General features: G+C 39.2%; 2 protein-coding genes across 2 annotated transcripts; both read left to right on the forward strand.

Moving 5' to 3' along the window:
- The first annotated feature begins 6,809 nt into the window (after window positions 1-6,809).
- On the forward strand, window positions 6,810-16,150 carry LOC134037020 (uncharacterized). The gene is made up of 5 exons (XM_062482300.1): window positions 6,810-6,841; window positions 13,128-13,205; window positions 14,838-15,257; window positions 15,291-15,995; window positions 16,142-16,150. Exons 2-5 carry the CDS (start codon window positions 13,128-13,130, stop codon window positions 16,148-16,150), a joined length of 1,212 nt encoding a protein of 403 aa, XP_062338284.1. The 5' UTR covers window positions 6,810-6,841.
- A 1,907-nt stretch (window positions 16,151-18,057) lies between these two features.
- LOC134037031 (uncharacterized) lies at window positions 18,058-22,389 on the forward strand. Its single transcript, XM_062482312.1, has 4 exons — window positions 18,058-18,065; window positions 18,209-19,331; window positions 19,410-22,116; window positions 22,382-22,389. Exons 1-4 carry the CDS (start codon window positions 18,058-18,060, stop codon window positions 22,387-22,389), a joined length of 3,846 nt encoding a protein of 1,281 aa, XP_062338296.1.
- Window positions 22,390-26,743: the final 4,354 nt, after the last annotated feature.

A 26,743-nucleotide genomic window follows, 5' to 3' on the forward strand; every position in this document is an offset into this window, starting at 1 on the left:
CTTCAAGGCAGAAAGACGCGTTCCATTTCACTTTTACTGTACCTACACCTTTAATGTTCCCGCCATCCCCCCATTTCTGAATAAAGTTCGACTGATCTGATTTGTTGATTTCTGTTGCTATGAAAACCAGTTTAGCCAAGCTAACTAACATTGTTTTTAGCTAGCTTGCATTACCATTCAATTGCTAACAAAACATTAGTAAAAATAGCTTGCTAATCGGGCAGAACTTGAACTCGGGCAGGAGACTCTGAGACCTCAGCGCACCACTAGCATCTCGTCATATCACGCAGTCGGAGCACAGCTAGATAATCAGCGTCAGCGCTCTTGGGTACCCAGCATGCAGTGCGGCATGTTAAAAAAACAACAGCTACGCAAGGGATTTCAGTTGTTGTGTTCGTTCAGTTAGATGTTTGTAATGTTATTGGCCGGGTTTCCCAGATTCGTTCGAGCGTTCTAAGAGCGTTCTAGAGCGTTCTTAGAACGCTCTTAAGAAGCTCTTAGCGTTAAGAGCTTCTTAACGAATCTGGGAAACCCGGCCATTGTTTGTTAGTTAATATAATCTTGTTGGTCACCTTGAGTGTGCATGCTGTGTAGTTTAATGGGAACAGAGAGTCGGCCATTTTACTATCACAGGCTATACTTGCAAGGAGCTGAACGTGGGCTGTGCCCTAGACCAGACCAATTGCCTATGAGGCTAATCTTGATTCTGGATTGACTGAGATTCTGGAAAGAGATCTACTCAAGAAGAGAGTCAATATCTGTGGTTTTCAAGCCATCTTTGAGAAAGTTTGAAAACAATGTTGCGGTTAATATGTTTTGATTGTGGGAGGCAACTTTTGGACTACACCTAAACCTCATGCGGCCACCGCACCACCCGCACTGGCAAAGAGGGAAACAGCATGGATGGGGAAAGTGTGTGGGCAGAGCAAGCAGTAGTAGTACATAAACTACACACGTCCTTTACTAAAGTGTATTCTGACTTTCATAAAGTTATTGTTGTAATCAAAGCTTTTAAAGAATGGATCTCTGCATGATGGGCCTGACCAGAGCACAGGTGGCCTGACAGAACACGCTTCAAAGTTGTCACTTTCAAAAGGGTGGCATTTTAACCCTGTCAGTCCAAAATGTCTAAAAGTTGGTACGCATGCCTTATTGCCAATGGGGAACAAAGAAGTCTCAAGAACCCATAATGTCGGCAGCATGGATATTTCTCTACAGTGACAATTTCTGAAGAATTTCAAAAAATGACTTCAAATCAGCCATTGATCCAATTGTATTGAAATGTTGTGTACATGTATGAAATACATGTCTGTGTCATGTCAATTTTGTAATGGTTTGCAATGCTGAGGAGGAACCCGCCATTGCTGCCTGCAGCTATATTTAGGGTTCCTCCGGTAGGAGAACCCTATTGTTATTGGTGGTATTATTATTTTTTACCCATGGGAGTCAATGTCAGCCCCTAGACCAGTACCGTAAAAAGTTGTGAAATTTGGCATGTTGAAACTGCAGACCATTAGTAACTACCATACCAAACATGGGCCATGTGAGACAATAGGTGGCGCTACAGGCCACGCCCCAATATGTCAATTTTCAAATTGATGCCATTTGCAGGCCATAAGTCCCAAAATTCTGAAATTCATTACATATGCCTTATTTCTCATGAGGAATAAAAAAGCCTCAAGAAGCTATAACGGCCGCCATATTGAATTTGTCTGTACAATAAAGATTAAGGAAACGCGTTTTTTCCCTACTCCTCCTACATTTTTGGTCGAATTTTCTTCAAAATTGCCATAGATGATATCCAGACTGAGCCTCACAAAAGTTATCGTAGGGATTTCTGATTTTCAAAACCGTTTGTCCGGTAGAGCCAATCAAAATCTGCAACAAAGCAACCAAACAGGACGTTTGGTCAAATCTCAGCAAATCTTTGAGATATCAACACCAAACTTGGTATGTCACGTGGAAGACACTACAACATGTTACCATGTGCAAAGGCAACTTCATACCTCTAAAAATGATTGATATAAAGCAAATTGAATTTATTGCTAATGCTAAAATAATGCTTTACACATCCGCCGGCCAAAAACTGATACTCTGATTCAATCACTAGTTCATATGAAGACTCTTGAGAATGTTGAGTACACAAATCTGAGAAAAAGTTGACTGTAACATGAAAACTCGATTTTTAGTGAATATTTGAAACATGCATGCTTGGCTAATTTCTAGGGCTGTTTCCCCAAATCCTCTCTCCCTTTGCTCCTGTGCGCGCGTGCTCCACATTCTCTCACACACAAGGGGCCAGAGCCCCTTGACACACGCATGCTTTCTTGAAAATGTGTGCTGACCAAGCCCCCACCCTCGTTTTTTAGCCCCTGTTTCATTTCGCTTCCAATCGCAGCTCGCTGTTACGAATACAAATTATTTTTCGGCGGCCATGGTTGTTTCCCGTGTCCCGTGAAAGTCGTCTCCCGTGAAAGCCGTGTTGGAGGCAGCCACTTTCGGTAAGTCCTGGTTTTACACATTTTAAGCTAGAATTAATGATTGGGTTTGTGAAAGTACACTACTCTTGAATTATGGTGAAGGTTTAGCACTTTTAGACCTTATAGATCGTGATTCTGAAGTGACGGAAAACCAAACTCGAAAAGTAGCTACTGTAGCTCTAGCTTTTTTCCTCTGTGTTTTTAATTAGTGAGTCATTTTGCATCTCGGCGAATTGTTCATCAAAAAGGTCGAGGAGAGCAGCCTTTAGGAGAAAAAGCAATTCCCCACAGACCTGTCGGCTCATAATGGTGATTTTTGGCGTGAAAGTCTTTGTAATAAGCCTATGCGGCAGGGAGACTTTTTCAAGGCGAGCCTGTTTCATTCGTCATATGCCCTGAGAAAGCGACCTACGTTAGCCAGGCTAGTTTTGCCAATTTCGGTAAGTCAGGCTATTTAAAGGTCTCTTACAGTCAGAATCACTGTTTACAAGCAAAGGTCGAGCTGGTCTTTTGTCAGATGTGTATATATTGACCAGTTTAGAGGTAAATACTCTTGCCAGAGCCTGGAATCGAACCTGTGTTTTGAGTGACTGCATGGGTCTCCATGACGTCAACACATTTGGATTCAAGTTCAAGTAATGACACTGCATTTCACAGTCAAAACTGAAGTCTGTATCAAGTGTAGATGGGAAAAGCTTCATTTTTCACAACTGACATGGACCCTTTCTTCACTTTGACAGGTCTGGAGGGTCATGCAGAGGCCTGCTCAACAGAGTTCAACAGAGGATGCAACAGACTCGAGGATGGTGAGATCCACACAGACCCCTTGCTGGACTACCCCTCTCTAGCTGGACAGCTTCTCTTCAGCCCTGACCCCAGAACAGCTTGATCCAGCTGGCCTGCCTGCCTGCAGGCCCTGCTTGCCCCTGCCTGCCAGCCCTCCAGAGACAGTCACCCCACAGACACAGTAGCTCTGCAGCCTGCTTTTTTGAGGACATTGATGAAAAAGGACAAGCCAGCATTACTTTGATGAAAGTCTAAATGTTTAATCCTTTCCATGTGCCAGTATGCCAAGCTGCTGACTTTGTGTCTTAAGTGATGAAACTAGTTCAAGTGATAGACTTTTGACCTGAATCCAATGATTATTCATCTGAATAAAAACCACTCAAGAGAAGTACTGCTTCTTGGAGCATTTGTGCTCCACATCAGTACATCTCACACATTTGCCTTTGTTTCCATGGGATTCATGGAATTGTTAGTTTCTGCTCCACCATTTCCACCCTAGTGTAATAATAAGTCTAATTTAGGACAGCAATTACATTTTTGTGTTATCCTTCCGCATTACACACATTTAGTCAATGTTCTTAAACTCAACCGATTATTGTCATTTTACCATACTGTTCATATTGAACAGACATCAGTGTTTACTTGGGAAGATGACTGTATATTTCCACTTTTGATTTGTATTTCCATCGTAAGTTTGGTCTTTAATTTCATTTGGAAGTGGTATTAAAAGGTCTTACATTTAACTTGTTTATACCTGTAGACACCCTGTGAAGCCCCCACTGCAGAGACAGTTGGTGACAGAGAGGTGCAGACATTAAGTTAAACATGCCTTAAGAATAGAGTAACAAATAGAGACTAAATGTGTAAATGGCTGTTGAAACTGAGTTGGTGCATGTCAGTTTAGGCAAAGGTAACCTTTTAAACCTCTAGGTTTAAAACAAATTCAGATTTGATTGGAACTCTCTTTTATACATTTATAGTTGGATTTGACATTTAATTCATTTAGCAAGTTGTTTAACTCAAACAACCATAACACGGTACATATGGTATACAATGCTGCAGTCAGATTTGGCGAAATTGTTAGCTTGGATGTTATCTTTACATATAGATGGGGTCTTGTTGATGCGCACGCAGCTTCAAGGCAGAAAGACGCGTTCCATTTCACTTTTACTGTACCTACACTTTTAATGTTCCCGCCATCCCCCCATTTCTGAATAAAGTTCGACTGATCTGATTTGTTGATTTCTGTTGCTATGAAAACCAGTTTAGCCAAGCTAACTAACATTGTTTTTAGCTAGCTTGCATTACCATTCAATTGCTAACAAAACATTAGTAAAAATAGCTTGCTAATCGGGCAGAACTTGAACTCGGGCAGGAGACTCTGAGACCTCAGCGCACCACTAGCATCTCGTCATATCACGCAGTCGGAGCACAGCTAGATAATCAGCGTCAGCGCTCTTGGGTACCCAGCATGCAGTGCGGCATGTTAAAAAAACAACAGCTACGCAAGGGATTTCAGTTGTTGTGTTCGTTCAGTTAGATGTTTGTAATGTTATTGGCCGGGTTTCCCAGATTCGTTAAGAAGCTCTTAACGCTAAGAGCTTCTTAGGAGCGTTCTAAGAGCGTTCTAGAGCGTTCTTAGAACGCTCTTAAGAAGCTCTTAGCGTTAAGAGTTTCTTAACGAATCTGGGAAACCCGGCCATTGTTTGTTAGTTAATATAATCTTGTTGGTCACCTTGAGTGTGCATGCTGTGTAGTTTAATGGGAACAGAGAGTCGGCCATTTTACTATCACAGGCTATACTTGCAAGGAGCTGAACGTGGGCTGTGCCCTAGACCAGACCAATTGCCTATGAGGCTAATCTTGATTCTGGATTGACTGAGATTCTGGAAAGAGATCTACTCAAGAAGAGAGTCAATATCTGTGGTTTTCAAGCCATCTTTGAGAAAGTTTGAAAACAATGTTGCGGTTAATATGTTTTGATTGTGGGAGGCAACTTTTGGACTACACCTAAACCTCATGCGGCCACCGCACCACCCGCACTGGCAAAGAGGGAAACAGCATGGATGGGGAAAGTGTGTGGGCAGAGCAAGCAGTAGTAGTACATAAACTACACACGTCCTTTACTAAAGTGTATTCTGACTTTCATAAAGTTATTGTTGTAATCAAAGCTTTTAAAGAATGGATCTCTGCATGATGGGCCTGACCAGAGCACAGGTGGCCTGACAGAACACGCTTCAAAGTTGTCACTTTCAAAAGGGTGGCATTTTAACCCTGTCAGTCCAAAATGTCTAAAAGTTGGTACGCATGCCTTATTGCCAATGGGGAACAAAGAAGTCTCAAGAACCCATAATGTCGGCAGCATGGATATTTCTCTACAGTGACAATTTGTGAAGAATTTCAAAAAATGACTTCAAATCAGCCATTGATCCAATTGTATTGAAATGTTGTGTACATGTATGAAATACATGTCTGTGTCATGTCAATTTTGTAATGGTTTGCAATGCTGAGGAGGAACCCGCCATTGCTGCCTGCAGCTATATTTAGGGTTCCTCCGGTAGGAGAACCCTATTGTTATTGGTGGTATTATTATTTTTTACCCATGGGAGTCAATGGCAGCCCCTAGACCAGTACCGTAAAAAGTTGAGAAATTTGGCATGTTGAAACTGCAGACCATTAGTAACTACCATACCAAACATGGGCCATGTGAGACAATAGGTGGCGCTACAGGCCACGCCCCAATATGTCAATTTTCAAATTGATGCCATTTGCAGGCCATAAGTCCCAAAATTCTGAAATTCATTACATATGCCTTATTTCTCATGAGGAATAAAAAAGCCTCAAGAAGCTATAACGGCCGCCATATTGGATTTTTCTGTACAATAAAGATTAAGGAAACACGTTTTTTCCCTACTCCTCCTACATTTTTGGTCGAATTTTCTTCAAAATTGCCATAGATGATATCCAGACTGAGCCTCACAAAAGTTATCGTAGGGATTTCTGATTTTCAAAACCGTTTGTCCGGTAGAGCCAATCAAAATCTGCAACAAAGCAACCAAACAGGACGTTTGGTCAAATCTCAGCAAATCTTTGAGATATCAACACCAAACTTGGTATGTCACGTGGAAGACACTACAACATGTTACCATGTGCAAAGGCAACTTCATACCTCTAAAAATGATTGATATAAAGCAAATTGAATTTATTGCTAATGCTAAAATAATGCTTTACACATCCGCCGGCCAAAAAACGATACTCTGATTCAATCACTAGTTCATATGAAGACTCTTGAGAATGTTGAGTACACAAATCTGAGAAAAAGTTGACTGTAACATGAAAACTCGATTTTTAGTGAATATTTGAAACATGCATGCTTGGCTAATTTCTAGGGCTGTTTTCCCAAATCCTCTCTCCCTTTGCTCCTGTGCGCGCGTGCTCCACATTCTCTCACACACAAGGGGCCAGAGCCCCTTGACACACGCGCGAGCTTGGTACACGCACAAGAAGACGACCATTTTATTTTATCGTTGGAGAACTCCTGCAGCCCTCAGAGATTTTCATTGTTACATTTGACAGTGAGTAATAAGATCCTACAATGGCAGTACAAAACATGTATTTAGGGTTCCTCCGGTAGGAGAACCCTATTGTTATTGGTGGTATTATTATTTTTTACCCATGGGAGTCAATGGCAGCCCCTAGACCAGTACCGTAAAAAGTTGTGAAATTTGGCATGTTGAAACTGCAGACCATTAGTAACTACCATACCAAACATGGGCCATGTGAGACAATAGGTGGCGCTACAGGCCACGCCCCAATATGTCAATTTTCAAATTGATGCCATTTGCAGGCCATAAGTCCCAAAATTCTGAAATTCATTACATATGCCTTATTTCTCATGAGGAATAAAAAAGCCTCAAGAAGCTATAACGGCCGCCATATTGGATTTTTCTGTACAATAAAGATTAAGGAAACGCGTTTTTTCCCTACTCCTCCTACATTTTTGGTTGAATTTTCTTCAAAATTGCCATAGATGATATCCAGACTGAGCCTCAAAAAAGTTATCGTTGGGATTTCTGATTTTCAAAACCGTTTGTCCGGTAGAGCCAATCAAAATCTGCAACAAAGCAACCAAACAGGACGTTTGGTCAAATCTCAGCAAATCTTTGAGATATCAACACCAAACTTGGTATGTCACGTGGAAGACACTACAACATGTTACCATGTGCAAAGGCAACTTCATACCTCAAAAAATGATTGATATAAAGCAAATTGAATTCATTGCTAATGCTAAAATAATGCTTTACACATCCGCCGGCCAAAAACTGATACTCTGATTCAATCACTAGTTCATATGAAGACTCTTGAGAATGTTGAGTACACAAATCTGAGAAAAAGTTGACTGTAACATGAAAACTCGATTTTTAGTGAATATTTGAAACATGCATGCTTGGCTAATTTCTAGGGCTGTTTCCCCAAATCCTCTCTCCCTTTGCTCCTGTGCGCGCGTGCTCCACATTCTCACACACACGCATGCTTTCTTGAAAATGTGTGCTGACCACGCCCCCACCCTCGTTTTTTAGCCCCTGTTTCATTTCGCTTCCAATCGCAGCTCGCTGTTACGAATATAAATTATTTTTCGGCGGCCATTGTTGTTTCCTGTGTCCCGTGAAAGTCGTGTCCCGTGAAAGCCGTGTTGAAGGCAGCCACTTTCGGTAAGTCCTGGTTTTACACATTTTAAGCTAGAATTAATGATTGGGTTTGTGAAAGTACACTACTCTTGAATTATGGTGAAGGTTTAGCACTTTTAGACCTTATAGATCGTGATTCTGAAGTGACGGAAAACCAAACTCGAAAAGTAGCTACTGTAGCTCTAGCTTTTTTCCTCTGTGTTTTTAATTAGTGAGTCATTTTGCATCTCGGCGAATTGTTCATCAAAAAGGTCGAGGAGAGCAGCCTTTACGAGAAAAAGCAATTCCCCACAGACCTGTCGGCTCATAATGGTGATTTTTGGCGTGAAAGTCTTTGTAATAAGCCTATGCGGCAGGGAGACTTTTTCAAGGCGAGCCTGTTTCATTCGTCATATGCCCTGAGAAAGCGACCTACGTTAGCCAGGCTAGTTTTGCCAATTTCGGTAAGTCAGGCTATTTAAAGGTCTCTTACAGTCAGAATCACTGTTTACAAGCAAAGGTCGAGCTGGTCTTTTGTCAGATGTGTATATATTGACCAGTTTAGAGGTAAATACTCTTGCCAGAGCCTGGAATCGAACCTGTGTTTTGAGTGACTGCATGGGTCTCCATGACGTCAACACATTTGGATTCAAGTTCAAGTAATGACACTGCATTTCACAGTCAAAACTGAAGTCTGTATCAAGTGTAGATGGGAAAAGCTTCATTTTTCACAACTGACATGGACCCTTTCTTCACTTTGACAGGTCTGGAGGGTCATGCAGAGGCCTGCTCAACAGAGTTCAACAGAGGATGCAACAGACTCGAGGATGGTGAGATCCACACAGACCCCTTGCTGGACTACCCCTCTCTAGCTGGACAGCTTCTCTTCAGCCCTGACCCCAGAACAGCTTGATCCAGCTGGCCTGCCTGCCTGCAGGCCCTGCTTGCCCCTGCCTGCCAGCCCTCCAGAGACAGTCACCCCACAGACACAGTAGCTCTGCAGCCTGCTTTTTTGAGGACATTGATGAAAAAGGACAAGCCAGCATTACTTTGATGAAAGTCTAAATGTTTAATCCTTTCCATGTGCCAGTATGCCAAGCTGCTGACTTTGTGTCTTAAGTGATGAAACTAGTTCAAGTGATAGACTTTTGACCTGAATCCAATGATTATTCATCTGAATAAAAACCACTCAAGAGAAGTACTGCTTCTTGGAGCATTTGTGCTCCACATCAGTACATCTCACACATTTGCCTTTGTTTCCATGGGATTCATGGAATTGTTAGTTTCTGCTCCACCATTTCCACCCTAGTGTAATAATAAGTATAATTTAGGACAGCAATTACATTTTTGTGTTATCCTTCCGCATTACACACATTTAGTCAATGTTCTTAAACTCAACCGATTATTGTCATTTTACCATACTGTTCATATTGAACAGACATCAGTGTTTACTTGGAAAGATGACTGTATATTTCCACTTTTGATTTGTATTTCCATCGTAAGTTTGGTCTTTAATTTCATTTGGAAGTGGTATTAAAAGGTCTTACATTTAACTTGTTTATACCTGTAGACACCCTGTGAAGCCCCCACTGCAGAGACAGTTGGTGACAGAGAGGTGCAGACATTAAGTTAAACATGCCTTAAGAATAGAGTAACAAATAGAGACTAAATGTGTAAATGGCTGTTGAAACTGAGTTGGTGCATGTCAGTTTAGGCAAAGGTAACCTTTTAAACCTCTAGGTTTAAAACAAATTCAGATTTGATTGGAACTCTCTTTTATACATTTATAGTTGGATTTGACATTTAATTCATTTAGCAAGTTGTTTAACTCAAACAACCATAACACGGTACATATGGTATACAATGCTGCAGTCAGATTTGGCGAAATTGTTAGCTTGGATGTTATCTTTACATATAGATGGGGTCTTGTTGATGCGCACGCAGCTTCAAGGCAGAAAGACGCGTTCCATTTCACTTTTACTGTACCTACACCTTTAATGTTCCCGCCATCCCCCCATTTCTGAATAAAGTTCGACTGATCTGATTTGTTGATTTCTGTTGCTATGAAAACCAGTTTAGCCAAGCTAACTAACATTGTTTTTAGCTAGCTTGCATTACCATTCAATTGCTAACAAAACATTAGTAAAAATAGCTTGCTAATCGGGCAGAACTTGAACTCGGGCAGGAGACTCTGAGACCTCAGCGCACCACTAGCATCTCGTCATATCACGCAGTCGGAGCACAGCTAGATAATCAGCGTCAGCGCTCTTGGGTACCCAGCATGCAGTGCGGCATGTTAAAAAAACAACAGCTACGCAAGGGATTTCAGTTGTTGTGTTCGTTCAGTTAGATGTTTGTAATGTTATTGGCCGGGTTTCCCAGATTCGTTCGAGCGTTCTAAGAGCGTTCTAGAGCGTTCTTAGAACGCTCTTAAGAAGCTCTTAGCGTTAAGAGCTTCTTAACGAATCTGGGAAACCCGGCCATTGTTTGTTAGTTAATATAATCTTGTTGGTCACCTTGAGTGTGCATGCTGTGTAGTTTAATGGGAACAGAGAGTCGGCCATTTTACTATCACAGGCTATACTTGCAAGGAGCTGAACGTGGGCTGTGCCCTAGACCAGACCAATTGCCTATGAGGCTAATCTTGATTCTGGATTGACTGAGATTCTGGAAAGAGATCTACTCAAGAAGAGAGTCAATATCTGTGGTTTTCAAGCCATCTTTGAGAAAGTTTGAAAACAATGTTGCGGTTAATATGTTTTGATTGTGGGAGGCAACTTTTGGACTACACCTAAACCTCATGCGGCCACCGCACCACCCGCACTGGCAAAGAGGGAAACAGCATGGATGGGGAAAGTGTGTGGGCAGAGCAAGCAGTAGTAGTACATAAACTACACACGTCCTTTACTAAAGTGTATTCTGACTTTCATAAAGTTATTGTTGTAATCAAAGCTTTTAAAGAATGGATCTCTGCATGATGGGCCTGACCAGAGCACAGGTGGCCTGACAGAACACGCTTCAAAGTTGTCACTTTCAAAAGGGTGGCATTTTAACCCTGTCAGTCCAAAATGTCTAAAAGTTGGTACGCATGCCTTATTGCCAATGGGGAACAAAGAAGTCTCAAGAACCCATAATGTCGGCAGCATGGATATTTCTCTACAGTGACAATTTGTGAAGAATTTCAAAAAATGACTTCAAATCAGCCATTGATCCAATTGTATTGAAATGTTGTGTACATGTATGAAATACATGTCTGTGTCATGTCAATTTTGTAATGGTTTGCAATGCTGAGGAGGAACCCGCCATTGCTGCCTGCAGCTATATTTTAGCGTTTGTATTCGTATGATAACTTGAAGACTTTTATACTGTCGTAAACAGGATAGCAGCTAATCTATCTAGGCTAGCTGAGCTAAGGATATCTCTTTGTACAGACAGTATTACAGGCTAGCAAGTCGTAAAATCTTTAACATTATACTTGCTTCTGTGAGACGCGTTTGAAATTTGTATACTGTGCGTAACTATGCGGTTGGGTTGTTCTATTTTTACATGTCATTGTTGATGTAATTTAAATTAGTACGGTGAGTTCCAAATGTGTCTTTCGATTAAACACTGCAGCGTGTATTACACAATGATCATTTGTGGTGCGGCGTTTATTCGAAGGCAACGTTTAATTAGTAAGACAGATTCAGTGAATTGTAGTTGCAGTGCGGCCATACACAAACAAATAGACAAGGAGGTCAGATAAATGCCGAGCAAGCTATAACCCTTAAGGCTAGTTTTTGCTTTTGTGGACGGCGTTTCAAATTTATGTACTGTACCTACCTACGGTTGGGTTATTCTATCTTTAGCTACATGTCATTGTTGATGTAATTTTGTTTGTTCGTTCCAAGTTTTTCTGACGGTCTTCACATTGTAAGTTATTCTTTTTGAAACTGTAGCTAGGTAGCCCAGTTTGCTGCACAGATAGAGCTACCTAGCATTAAACAAGTAGCAATGGTACCATGGTTGTTTTGCTTGCTAGCTTTGTTTGGGTTCATGGTTTGATCGTTTAGGAGTTCCATTGAAAGCCTATAGAGCTACAATACGTTTGTAATCGGCATGTTGTACTATGCTGCACGATTTCCCATCTCTTGATAACATTTTATATTTGTATCAATTTTATACACTAAATTGCCAAAGTATTCGCTCGGTTGCCTTTACACGCTCATGAACGTGAGTGACATCTCATTCTTAAACCATAGGATATGATGTCGGACCACCCTTTGTAGCTATAATAGTTTCAACTCGTCTAGGAAGGCTTTCCACAAGGTTTAAGAGGTTTATGGAAATGTTTTACCATTCTTCCAGAAGTGCATTTGTGAGGTCCAACATTGATGTGGAACAAGAAGGTTTGGATCGCAGTCCCTGCTCTAATTCATCCCAAAGGTGTTGTATTGGGTTGAGGTCAGGACTGTGTGCAGGCCACTCAAGTTCGTCCACACCAATCTCGCTCATCCATGTGTTTATGGGCCTTGCTTTGTGCACTGTTGCATAGTCATGTTAGAACAGGAAGGGGCCATCTCCAAACTGTTCCCACAATGTTTGGAGCATGAAATTGTCAAAATGTTGGTGAATTATTGCATTTCAGGAAATTAACTTATGGGTAGGAAATATTTAATGGATTGGGCTCGGCGGGGTATTTTGTCATCCATCCATTCCTACTCCATGCTCTTGATTATGTAATTGACCTACAGGTACATCTTCTAGGCTATGTTTATTTGTTTTAATTTTCTAATGTGAGTCAGTGGCTTGGCAGTATTTTAACAGTAAGGTTTGGTTATTTGTGTTAAACTGTGATGATTCTTTTGATGAAACATGAATTTAAAGTAAAAACCATTTGCAAGATAAATTGTTCTCAATTGGTCTTAATTTGTATTTATAGTTGAGTCCGTTTCTCTGTTTACATTTTACAGACTTAAATTTGAATGTAGACAGTGTAAATTGAATAAAGGTAAATAATGGATGTCTAAATATTTTTTTTAAGTACAGAGATTGTTGTTTTGAGAATCCTAACCATTTCAATATTTTCTTAAAGGTCTGTATACTAGAACTGTTGAGTATGAAGTTATGATAATGTAAGACTATGAAATTGTTAAGCAGTAGTGTGGTATGTTACATTTCATAGTTTTTGATGGTTTTTCTATGTGTTTTTTAGATGCCACGTTCCAGCAAGAGATCCAGGGCAGCCAAGAAAAGGATATCTGCTCCAGAAGACCAAGGATCCACTGTTGAGGTTAGACTTCCTTGTGGGAAAAAATGCTAACCCAGTGTGTTTAAGTGATAAGATTAATTGAGAAAAATGAATGTGAATGAGCATTTTTAACAACGTCTTTGTTACGGACCCATGTTTAAAATGTCCTAATTCAGTCTGTATAGTTGTGGTTGTGTGTTTTTTCTTTTCTCCCCTCTTTCTTTCTATTCGCTGCATGCAGGTATGGTCTAGTCGGCGTTTGTTGGCGGTTGGCTATCAGTCTCCCTACCTCGTGATTTGCAATCAGCCGCGCACTTCCAATCAGCGGTTTAGTTGTCAACATAAAATTACCGCACTGGTCAGCTGTTTCAGAGATTGCTTTGGAAAGTTGCTTGTTTAGAGAGTTGTCAAGTCAGAGAGACTTCTTGTTGAAATCATTGTAAATGTTGTTATTATTTTGTTAGAATGGTTTGCTTCATAGTGAACCCTTTTAATAGACCAGTTATTTTGATATTGTGCTTTAGGTTGGTTTGTTTTTGTTCACTGCACACGGGGCTTTGGAATAGGTAAGCTGCCCTTCATGGGCATACACCATCACACAGCGAACCTGTGTTAACACACTAGGTAAGGAATGGTGCCACCCCATGTATGTTTAGTCTAGGTAAGTTTATGTGTTTACTAGATAAGATACTTTTTGGTTTTTGCTTTGGCATCATTCCATTGTTATTCCCCTGTGATGAATGTGCATTTTCCACACATTGCCATTACCTCCATGTTAGGCAAAGAGGGTTGTAACAGTAACTGACTACTGTTTGCATTAAGTGTTTGGGTTAAAGATGTATGTTCGGAAGTGAACTGTAGGGTCGTTAAAGTATAACAACAAAATACAGTTTATCATTTAACAGTGAGCAGAGGCTTCACTTGATTTCCTTAATGCTTGTTTTTTGTGAATGTTTAAATGGAATCAACTTCCCCTTTCTATCAGGCAGGCTCCTTCATTGTATTTAAAATAAAACTTAAAACACACCTATATGCACTAGGGTTTCCCACTACCTCTTGAGTTGTGATTTTACTTATTTAACTGTTATTGACTGTGTATTTTGTTTTTACAATGTATTTTATGGTGTCTTTTTTATAATTTTTTTGTGCTGTTCGGCACCTCGGTCAGCTTTTGCTGTGTTAGTGTGCTTTATAAATAAACTTACTTACTTAGGTTCAGCATCAATCTGCATTTAACTATTTTAATGTTGATGGCTACAGTTACTGTTTGAATCATGTATTAATAAATATGTTACTAATTTCATATGTCATGCTAATCAATAAAATTGTCCTCTTATGATAAACTTGGAGGACTGTGTTCCTGTATTGACAAAATACAGACCATGGCATTCCAAATGTTTTCCCGTTTTGTATTGTATGAAATAAAATTGTCTTGAAGTTGCTGTCACTTATTTATGCACTACAATGTGTATGAAAAGTTGTAAACTTATTCTCTGCCCCATATCAAATAACCATATATTTTTGATGAGCAATAATAAAAAAAAATGTGTGATGTCACTGCTAATATCAGTAATGTACACTTGAAAAACTATATACCAATGTAGCTTTATGAAGACTGGTACTGCTGATGTGTAGTTATTCTTCCTTACTTGATAACTTTTCCCTGTTTTTCAGATGCCGAGGAAGAAGAACTGGCGGAAAGGGCGTCATCACTTGGCTGCTGCTGCAACATGTAGCGCCTTGTCTGATTTTTCTCTATCCACTGATCCCCACTCTACCCCTTGTGATATCCCATCTTCATCCCCCACCCCAAGCTCTGATTTTCCTCCTCTTCCGACCTCTCGGTCATCTATCTTTAGGCCCTGTGACTCTCTTTCACAGTCTGTGCCTGTTGTGAGCTGTGATAATGTATCGCAGTCTCTTTCAAGGACCAGTGGAGCATCGTTCACACTGCCTCTGCAATCTATAAGGTGTGCAGCCATTGGGGCATACTGTTCTCACGGTGAAACTCTCAGTCACCAAGGAAAAAAACTTGATACAAACCTTGCAAACTTTTGTACAAAACTGTGCAACGCTGAAAACTTTGAAATGAAACTTGATACAAATCTTGCAAACTTTGAAACGTACACTATTGTAATACCTGATGAAATTAAAACTATCAAAAGTCATTCAACAAACTCTGTTGAATACATGAACAGTGGTGAGCTGTCCAACACCGTGCCTCCAAGCTGTCATAACAGGTATATACAAGGATCTTTTCATCAAGGACATGTGATGTTTGCAGAAAATGCAGGCGTACAATGTCTGACAAACAGTTTAACAGCAATGTTGATGAATGAACTGAAAGATGTGTGCACGTGGCAAAGTAGTGACCTTGATATTATTCTTGTGAATGGAAACGAGCTTTATACGTCAGTGCAGAACCGCAATCAGGTAAAACATACTCATCTTTTGGTAAGTGATTTGCCAAAGTCTCATGTGTTGCATAATGTTGATTTTACAATTAATCTTGGACAAGCATTTAGTGGCATAGTAGGAGTACATGATTATGATCCAGATTTGGCAGACATGTCAATAAGCCTTTATGAAGCACTGCAAAGAGTAGTACTAGAAGATGACAGCTGTTTTTTGACAATTAATAAAAGTACTTGTGCCATTATTAAACACACCAGTGGTTATGCAGTATTTGACTCCCACGCACGCAGCTATGATGGCCTTCTTCATCCAACAGGAAAAAGTGTTGTGTGTTTCTTTCAAACTTTTGAGGATATGTACAGCCATCACATTAATAGGCTTGCAAGTTCAATGAATGCCTTTGGAAAACCGTTTGAGGTAACTGGAATGAGCTTTACAATGAGATTAGAAGACGGCAACAACATAAACACTACAGCACTACACAAGTCTAGTACACGGAAACGCAATGCAAATGCCATGAAAGCACAAATAACGCCAGAGGTATTTGTTTATGTTCCCGAGAGCACTTTTGAAACACAAACAGAGTGTAGTCATGCATTGCCATTGCAAAATGAGAATTTCTTGTGTGAAAACGATAGGTCTATCAATGTTACTAGTGATGAAAGACTTTCAACGATGAAAAGTATTGATCTAAGTGTAGACAAATATAGTGAGTGTATTGTTAGCACATTGAACGTTGTTGTGGACTGTAGGGCTACTGCAACAACAGAAACAGAAAATATCTGTACACACACATTTCAAAAATGCGACTTGCATGAAACATATGGCAACGCTGTCAACACAGTTGATGAACTGGGTAAAAATAATGATGTAGTAATTGGTGACGTGATTCTGCCGACATGGACGTTTAATCCCTTAACATGTATTAATCAAAGTGCTTTATGTTCACAGTTAGATTTGCAAAATGTAAATAATAATGTGTCGACCAGAATTCAACCAAACACTGTATTAAGTTATCCATGTGAGTCAAAAGCTATTAAAAAGGATGGTAACTGCTTATTCCGGTCATTGGCAATGGCACTTTGCGGCAATGAAAGCCCTCACATGAAAATACGCAAACATGTGGTAAGACACTTAATGAAAAATGAGCAAACATTTAAAAGGTTTCTTAGAGATGAATACACCTCTGTAGAACAATACATACAGTCTTCACGAATGATGTATGCAAATACGTGGGGCACTGAATTAGAAATTATGACGGCAGCAGATTTGTTTCATACTGACATCTACACATTTAATTCACACCGCTGGAACATGTACAAAAGTCTTTCAAGAACGAATGACGATGCCATATATTTGAACCATGTAAATGGAAACCATTATGAATTGGTAACTTGTGTAACAGATACACATTCTGAAGGTACATGTGCATCATTGTGTCAAGCAAAAAACCCTGTACCAATGTGTAATGTACATTTGAGGAAAAGGCCATCAACAACAGCCATTGGTCAAATACAACTATCACAAGATAAAGCAGCCATTAAGAAGCAAAAATATCAGAATGACATTCAATTCCGACAAAATCGCATTATGTTGGCAAAGAAATTGTATGCGACAAATGAGAAATACAGAAAAACACAATTGCAATCCAGCCGAGATAAGTACAGAACTAATGAAGAGTTCCGTTTTAAACTGCAAGAATACAGTCAGGCAAAGTACACAAAAGATGCATACTTTCAAAGCAGTGTAAAAACACAAAGCATGCAAACATATATCAATAAGAAAAATCTGACATATTCCATGGATTTTGTCATAGAATCCTTTAGAAAAAATGTCCAAGAAGGCCCTCGATTTGTTTGCTCAGCTTGTCATCGCCAGCTTTTTCGAAAGCAAGTCATTGAATGTAAACATGATCGCTACACAACCAGTCCAACAGTTGCTGCTTTGGCAAAACAGTGCATTACAGATACATATTTACAGACTTGTAATGAAGACTGTGATAATAACTGCACTGCACATATTCAATCGTCTAAGTTGTGGATATGTCACACATGTCACCGTAAAATTGGTGCTGGTAGAATGCCTCAAGAAAGTGTAGCCAACAATTTGCATTTGGAAGCCATTCCTTCTCAGCTACAGTGCTTAAATTCACTTGAGCAACACTTAATAGCGAAACATATTCCTTTTATGAAACTGTTGGCATTACCAAAGGGCGGACAAAATGGTTGCCATGGACCTGTCGTATGTGTTCCATCTAATGTCGATCAAGTAACAAACATGCTCCCACGAAATGATGGAAATGATTTAATGTTACGAATTAAACTAAAACGCAAATTAACATACAAGGGGCATTATGAATATAAACATGTCCATACAAACCATGTCTATAATGCGTTGGAGTACTTAAAGTTAAATAACAAATGGTATCATGACATTAGCATTAATAATGAATGGGTTAACCCTCTGGACAAAATTAACGATGTGCAAGTCAGTGATCATGAACATATGGAAATATGCGATAATACCAACACACCATCTCAAGTTGATGCAACTGTTGGACTTTTAAATAAGAACAATGAAATATGTGATAATGCTGTGTCAATACATACAACAAGCGTTTCTAATGAAAGAAAAAAGAACAAAACGGAAAATGATTCCGAAAGTGATGATCCTGAAGAAGAGTTGACATACACTGAACAAACACATGGAATGTTTCTAGACACATGTTTACAACCAGTAGATATTGCACAAGAAGTTTTGGATCAACATTTTGACTCTGTGTTATCAGTTGCCCCTGCTGAGAATAATCATCCCATTAAACTGTTAGAAGATGCTACAAATGAAGGAAAATGTTTTCCTATGTTATACCCCACGGGAGCTCCTACTTTTCATGACCCTCGCAAAGAAAGAATAACCCTGGCAAAATATTTAAATACACGTTTACTGAATGCTGATGGCAGATTTGCTAAAAACACAGACTTCATATTCTATGCCCAGTACATATCAGAAGTACAACAAGTTCTTTCAAATGTTTCAATTGCCATGCGCAAAGGTTCAGGCACTGAATTGACTCACAAAGAGCAACCCAATTTGTTAACTGATGCAGAATCTTTAAAACGATTGTTAAAAAACGACGAAGGCTACAAGTTCTTAAGACCTATACGTGGAACACCCCCCTTTTGGCAATCTGCACAAAAAGATCTGTTTGCTATGATACGACAACTAGGAATCCCCACATGGTTTTGTTCATTTTCCTCAGCTGACATGCGCTGGCCTGAAATGATAACAACACTCAGTCATGAACAAAATAAAAATGTGCCTATTGATGAACTGACTTGGTCAGAGAAATGTGCATTGTTGAAACAAAACCCAGTTACAGCTGCAAGAATGTTTGACCACAGATGGCACAGTTTCTTAAAAGATGTGATTATGTCTCCAGCTGCTCCTATTGGAAAAATATCAGACTACTTTTACCGTGTAGAATTTCAAAACAGAGGCTCCCCTCACTGTCATTGCTTATTCTGGGTGGAATCAGCCCCTCAAATTGACAAAGACCCTGATGAGAAAGTTGTAGACTTTATTGACAAATATGTATCTTGTGAACTGCCATCATCAGATGATGATGAACTGTGTGAGATTGTAAACACTGTGCAAAAACATAGCACTAAGCACTCAAAAACCTGTAGGAAAAAAAAAACTGAATGTCGGTTTAACTTTCCACGACCCCCATCTTGTCGAACATTTATTGATCGTATTGTCCAACCTGCAAAAAGTCAACCACAAGTAGTTCAAAGTGACTTACGTGACCCTGCAATGCCCATGCAAGAACACAATAACACTGAAGAAAACTTGAATGTCACTTATGCACAAAATCAATGCAATACAGAACAATCACATCAACCAATGAATGAGGAAGACGAATTGAGAAAACTGATGACACCAGACGTGGCTGAAAAGATGTTGAAAATGGTCAGAACAACTTTACTAAATAGTGACCAAACATTTGAATCGACAGAGGAACTGTTTGAAAGCATCGGCATTTCACAATTGCTTTTTGAAATAGCAAATTCACAACTAACCAATAAAACCAGCGTTGTTTTAAAAAGAAAGCCCGGTGACATTTGGATTAACCAATTCAACAAAGACCTGTTAAGAGCTTGGAATGCCAATATGGATATTCAGTACATTGTGGATGCATATTCTTGTGTAGTGTACATTATTTCTTATATATCCAAAGCAGAGAGAGAAATGGGATTGTTACTCGATTGTGCACAAAAAGAAGGACATAAAGGCAATCTGGATGCCAAAGCTGCATTCAAATCACTCGGCAGTGTTTACCTTCATAATAGAGAAGTGTCTGCACAAGAAGCAGTATATCGACTAACTGGAATGCATTTAAAGGAATGCTCACGCAAAGTAACTTTCATACCAACAGGAGAACACCCTATGCGCATGAGTTTACCTCTCAGTGTATTGCGAGACAGAAAACAAAATGACAACAATGAACATAACACTATATGGATGACAAGTGTGATAGACAGGTATAAACATAGACCACAATCACCACTGTTTCAAAACATGTGCCTTGCCACGTTTTGCTCGGAATATCGAGTCTTGAGTCAAAGTGAAGTCCCAGCTAATCCAAGCGAATGTGTCGTTCAACTTCAGGACAATTCTGGCCACATCAGAAAAAGAACACGCACGGAACCAGCTGTTATTAGATATGCAAGACTGTCACCCACAAAAGATCCAGAAAAATATCATCAAAGCCAGTTACAATTGTTTTTGCCCCACTATGAAGACTGTCAGTTGAAACCACATCCTTTTGTAACATACGAAGATTTTTACAATGTTGGAATTGTACGTGACTTCAGTGATGACATAGACAAAGTTAAAGAAATTGTTGAGAATAATAGGTCCTTGTATGAACAAAATTCTGACAAACTAGATGATGCTCAACTCATTATGGAACAGCAGGTTGATTTGGATGATGCATGGGCACAGATTTGCCCCCAGTCTGAAATGGAACGCCTTCAATGTTTACAATCCCAGGAGGTTATGCACAATAAAACTGATTTACAACCCATTTCAGAAAATATTCCAGACCTGACAGAAACTTTGCCTATGACTGGTAACATAGAAGTTAGAAAAACATTCATGACTAAAGAAGCAGCATGGAACATAATGAGATCTTTAAATGATGAGCAAGCGCGCATATTTTACAAACTACGTCAGTGGAGTTTAGAAACAGTATGGGGACGAAAACCACAACAAATACACCTTTTTGTCACTGGTGGAGCGGGCACAGGAAAAAGCCATTTGATTAAAGCCATACATTATGAGTTGTCTCGAATTTTAGCGCAACTATGTACAAACCCTGATGACACTACAGTGCTAATAACAGCTCCTACTGGCGTTGCCGCGTATAACATTGGTGCTGCTACCATACACAACACTTTTTGTATTGGCACAGATGTGCGATTACCTTACCAGCCGTTAGGTGAGGAAAAGATAAACTCTTTACGAGCTAAACTATCCAATTTACAATTACTGATCATTGATGAAATATCAATGGTAGACAACAGACTCTTTGCATACATTCACGGAAGACTAAGACAAATAAAACAATCCGGAGATCATTCTTTGTTTGGAAAAGTTAGCATGGTTGCTGTGGGAGATTTTTACCAGTTACCGCCTGTGAAAGGGAAACCTCTGTACAGTGATATGCCAGGACTGAACATTTGGAACGATCACTTTGAAATTGCACATTTGACACAAGTTGTGAGACAAAAAGATTCAACTTTTGCTGAGTTGCTAAATCGCATACGTGTCCATCAAAAATCAACTCCTATGTTGCCTACCGACGTTGAAATATTGAAGCAATGTGAAACAGGAGAAGTCTCGAATGCACTCCACATTTTTGCTACAAATAAACAAGTTTGCAATTACAACTGTCAAATGCTCAATTCAATTTGCCCAAATGCTATAACTATTGAAGCACAAGACTTTGAGCGTAATCCAAAAACAGGACGTATGGAAAGAAAGAATGGCCACCACACCAAAGTTTTTAATAGTTGTCTTAAGCCAAGTGTGAGTTTGGGTATACACGCGTGCATCATGCTGACTAAAAACATTGACGTTTTAGATGGACTCGTTAATGGTGCTTTTGGGACAGTTATCCAAATCATGTTTGATACGGACAAATACTTTCCCTCTGAAATACATGTTGAATTTGATGACAGTAAAATTGGACAACTGCAAAGAGCTAAAATAACTACAGCAAATAATACTCATCGAAACCTCACAATAATTAAACCTGTAGAGGACAGAGTCTCGAACAATGGTGGAATACGCCGTCAGTACCCAATACAATTATCCTGGGGTTGTACCGTTCACAAAGTTCAAGGTCTTACAGTGAAAAGTGCAGTCGTAAACTTGAAAAAGATATTTGCACCAGGACAAGCTTATGTAGCTTTAAGTCGTGTGTCTTCGCTGTCAGGCTTAGTAATTGAAGACTTAAACGAGTCAAAGATTTATTGTAACAGCAACATCAAAGAAGTTCTTGCAACAATGGCTCCCTTCATCTCAAAAAACTCACCTTCAACCCCTCCATTATTCACAATAGCTTTTCATAACATTCAAAGTCTCAATGCACATTTTAACAACATGCAAGCAAACAACACTTTATTGATGTGTCAGTGCATTTGTGTGGCTGAAACGTGGCTTCAACCAAACTATCCAACCGAACATTTACTTTTACCTAATTTCACCTTCTATAACAACAGCCGTTACAATTGTTACAGTCCAATGAACATTATCACCGATACTTTAAAACATCAGGCAAACGGTGGTGTTGGAATATATTGTCAGACTGACCAAAACATTGAAGTCAAAACACCATGTAATACTAATCTAGAATCATTAGTCTTCCACGTTCCACAGTTTCAATTAATCGCTGCAGTTCTTTACAGACCCCAAACATACCATGTTGACTTATTCAAAGACAATTTATTACATCTCATTGACGAAATAAATACTTTTCCTGGAGGAAAAATTATTATGGGGGATTTTAATGATAATCTTCATACTTCTAAAACAATACAAAGACTATTCGAACAACATCATTACATTCAATTAGTTCACTTTTCAACCACTGATGCTAACACTTTAATTGATCATGTATACACAAAAGATGTACAATTTCAAATATCAGTTGAATTGTTGTCAACATATTACAGTCACCATAATGCGATACTTATTCACATAAAGTAACCTATGAATTATCTGCTAAACAATGCATTTAAAAACAAAAGTCATAGCTTGTATAGTGAATGGACTGTGAAATACAAAACACATGAAAACATGCATTTCCTACAATGTAAGGAATGAGTTTTAGGCAACTTTAACCCAATAAATGTGATTCTGCAATTTTATCTCCCCATAGAACCTTCTGGCAACTACACACACACACACACACACACCACACACACACACCACACACACACTGGTGTCCACTTGGCGACTAGATCCATCTTTGGCAGACTGTCACAGATCAACGTCCACTGTCGACCAGGTCCAGTCCCCCACACGACAGGGGATGTGTAATACCTTTCCCATCAGCACACTAATCCTTGTGCTTTAAAATGTTGGTACATTCAACCACACCAACATCTGAATACTTTCCCACCCCCAGTACCACATCAGGTAAGATTTATTGCACATTTCATTAGTTTTTACTTTAATAAAGCCCACATTGTAAAAAAAAACATTCATAAAATGTTAATGTTTCAGCAATCACCTCAGGCCTTCAAACCTTTTCAAGTACCACAGCTTCCATCATTCAAGAATCCGCGTCTGGCTACACTAAAGCAACAGCAATAATAAGGTAAATAATAAGGTTTACCTCATTACAATTACACAATTATTCTCTCTGGGGGAAAACAATTCTGTTCTTACTAAATTGTTTTACTGAGAAAACATATGTACATACCTATACAGTTTCAACCATGATGACAATTGTTGAAAAAATCTCCCTGTCTCCTCAAAGTCTGTCAATTTACACCATGCAGTGTACTCGTCACACCTTTGCAAATGGCCATACGAAACACACAATAGAACAGAACGAGGGATGAAGCACCCACTCTGCCTTCCCATACAAAGAAACAATAGAAAGGGAACGAGACGAAGAACCATCCTTGCCTTTCAAACAAAGAAGGAGGTGAGTCCATCTATTCAGTCGCCCCCACACAAACACACACACATCCATTCTTGCTGAATGGAATTGTCCCTTGGACATCTGAAGAGTATCCTTTACTTCATGATCAATGGCATGGCTGTCTCATTTTCCTAAAATGTTTGAGGCCAAACATTTCCATACACATTTGAACATTGGTTTATTCACTACTATGTTCAATACTCAGTAAACTAAGCAAATAAGGTAATTCACCATGAGTACAAAGCATTGAAATGAGTGATTCAACTGCAGACTTAGGCCTACCTTAGGATATTAAACTGTTGCTAAGTCAAATAATAATATTATTCTGATTTCTCACAACCATATAGGCATAATTATATGGGGAACAGGGGGACAAGTCTAAAATATTTGATCATAGCCTACTGTATGATAATGGGACACGTCTCTCAATATCTGATCATACTGTATAATTATACAGGCAATATCAATGTTGACCGTGTTCTTGCAGCTCCGAAAATATCAAATCCCGGCCGGTCCATTTCCCATATCTATTCCATTTGCCTTAGGCCTACACCATACATCCACAAAACCTATTTCTCATGAAATCCATGTCATGTTGTCCCTATAATTGTACTATTGTGCACCGTCAATGACTGAGTTAGGAGCGCAAAGTCACACAGACATTTGGCACATTTATCGATGGTAAATATCCTAGCCTATCAGCTAACATGATCCCTAGGTGCATTTTAATAGAATTTCAAATTATAGAATTAGTGCACATTTTGATTGCAATATTATACAGCTTAAACAGGGTAACATAGCCTGGCTTTACAGCAAACGGTGCGGTCAGAGACAGGCTTGTCAAACGTAAACCCAGCTACCCAGCTACCGTTTTGGACCACGTTACTGGGTTATCTAGCAAATTATTTTTATATTTAAATTATTATTAGAGTCTTGCCATTTCTTCTTTCTTCCTTCATCATCCCAGGAATTGCGTTACTGTTGTAGGCTAGGCTATATGGCAGTAGAGGCTAATGCTAGAATCATAGAGCAAGTATACATTGGTTTGACGATCAGATGCAATTACAAACATTTGAACTCTTGTTTATAAAACATTCGAATTTGCTTATTAATTGTGTATAGCCTACGCCAACACAGAAAGTCCCACAGCTGTCCACCCCAATGTGTGTTTGACTTTTTCACGCTTGCTCACAACACTGAATAGGTAAATCTATTTTATTTAATCCAAAATTGATCTTTCCTTAATAATATTAAATACACAACAAACACTTATGTAAACAGCATCAATTCTGCCATTGTAACAATCATAAGAAATATTCAAATGTAGATATGTAAAAAGTAGGCTATAGACTGCCAAATAATTGTTAGGTGTTAGGCTAACTAATGTTCACAGCATAGTTTCCTGTTAACTGTCAGAAACATTGTTTTAATGAGTAGGGCTAATTACCCAGGCTATGTGCTTGTGTTTTAAAGTAGGCTAGTTAAAGTTTTAGAAAACTAGTAGCCTAATTGCAACGTTTATACATTTCTGCCCACAACGAAGAGACACACCTATTCCACAAGTTCTACATTTACATGTAAATGCCCATGCCTGGCGCACCAGCCGACCAATGAAACAGATGCACGGCGCTGAATAAAACCCCAATAATACTACAGTTACCTTCATATCGCTTTAATTGTCTGTTCATTCACTTGAAACTCTAGACTTTCTCTTGCGCGACTCAAACATTTTCCATTTCCAAAACTTTGAAAATGTCTTCTCGTCCATCTACTTCGGTAAGTTCGAACTAAACTATTTACTAGCCTATATCTTTGGCTAACATTTGAACTATTTAAAGACTTAAATATAAACTTGAGTGCACTACACGCCACCACAGGCTATTTTACTCAAACTAGTGTACTGAATTGATTATAACTGGGTAAGCTAACCTTTTTAGGCCTAAGCCATATGTGTAGCTATGATTCAATTCATTTAACCGCTAAATGCAAACATTGACCACCACATAATTTAGCCTAGAATCGTCTTTAGGACCTACCCTATACGTTCATCGTAACACGCACCATTATTCAAATTGAGACTGTTAAACTGCGATTTTCATGTTAAGGCCAGTTAACTTAGACCGACATGAGATTCCATATCGTCACCTTCCTAACTTGCCTTGTGTAGATGTTTGCTTAGGATGTAGCCTACCTAGATCCATCAATTCTAATAGCCTTTTAAACACTTCTTATAGCCTATGTGAGGTATAGCCTAGTTTTGTATTCAGCTGAACGTACACAATGTAATTACGATAACAATCTGTTTGGGCAACCTTTTTGTGTTATGCTACGGTAATGACCAAGCCCAAACTAAATCTCTGCGGACTCTTTCACATTTTCTGCGGTTATTCAGACTGAAAATATACCGTTCTGTTGTTATGATGACCGCAGATGTTTTACAACAGTTTGACGCAGAATATGTTCACTGAATGTTTAAAAAAAGTATTGATCCACCCTATTAAAGATCGCCTAAAAAGTCCCTGTCTATTGATGTAATTTTGGTTGTACGTATTTCCGTGTCCATTCTTCAGGCAGGCCTGAATCTCTGTATCTTTAGCAAACGTTTTAATATTTCCTACAGCGAAAGTGAATGTTACTTATCAGTTTCAGGGTTGACAAACTTCCTTCGATTGCTATCACAGACCTACACTGATAGCAACGGGCTCTGTTTACAGGTTAAATATTTTGCAAGAATAGACACGTAATATCAGTTGACATGTTTATTTAAAATTGGCCTCATACCAAAGCATTCTATTTTAAATTCCGCGGGTCTTCGTCAGAATTCTGTGCTGGCTAATTACGTTTCTGCTGTAATAGCGCCAAGCCTAGGCTACGACAGATCGTCTTCACAATCTTATCAAATTGGTGTTGTTATGCATGCTGTCATCTTGTTGCCTAAATTATTCTAACC

Source organism: Osmerus eperlanus, chromosome 2 (genome assembly GCF_963692335.1).
Source record: "Osmerus eperlanus chromosome 2, fOsmEpe2.1, whole genome shotgun sequence".
Lineage (NCBI taxonomy): Eukaryota > Metazoa > Chordata > Actinopteri > Osmeriformes > Osmeridae > Osmerus > Osmerus eperlanus.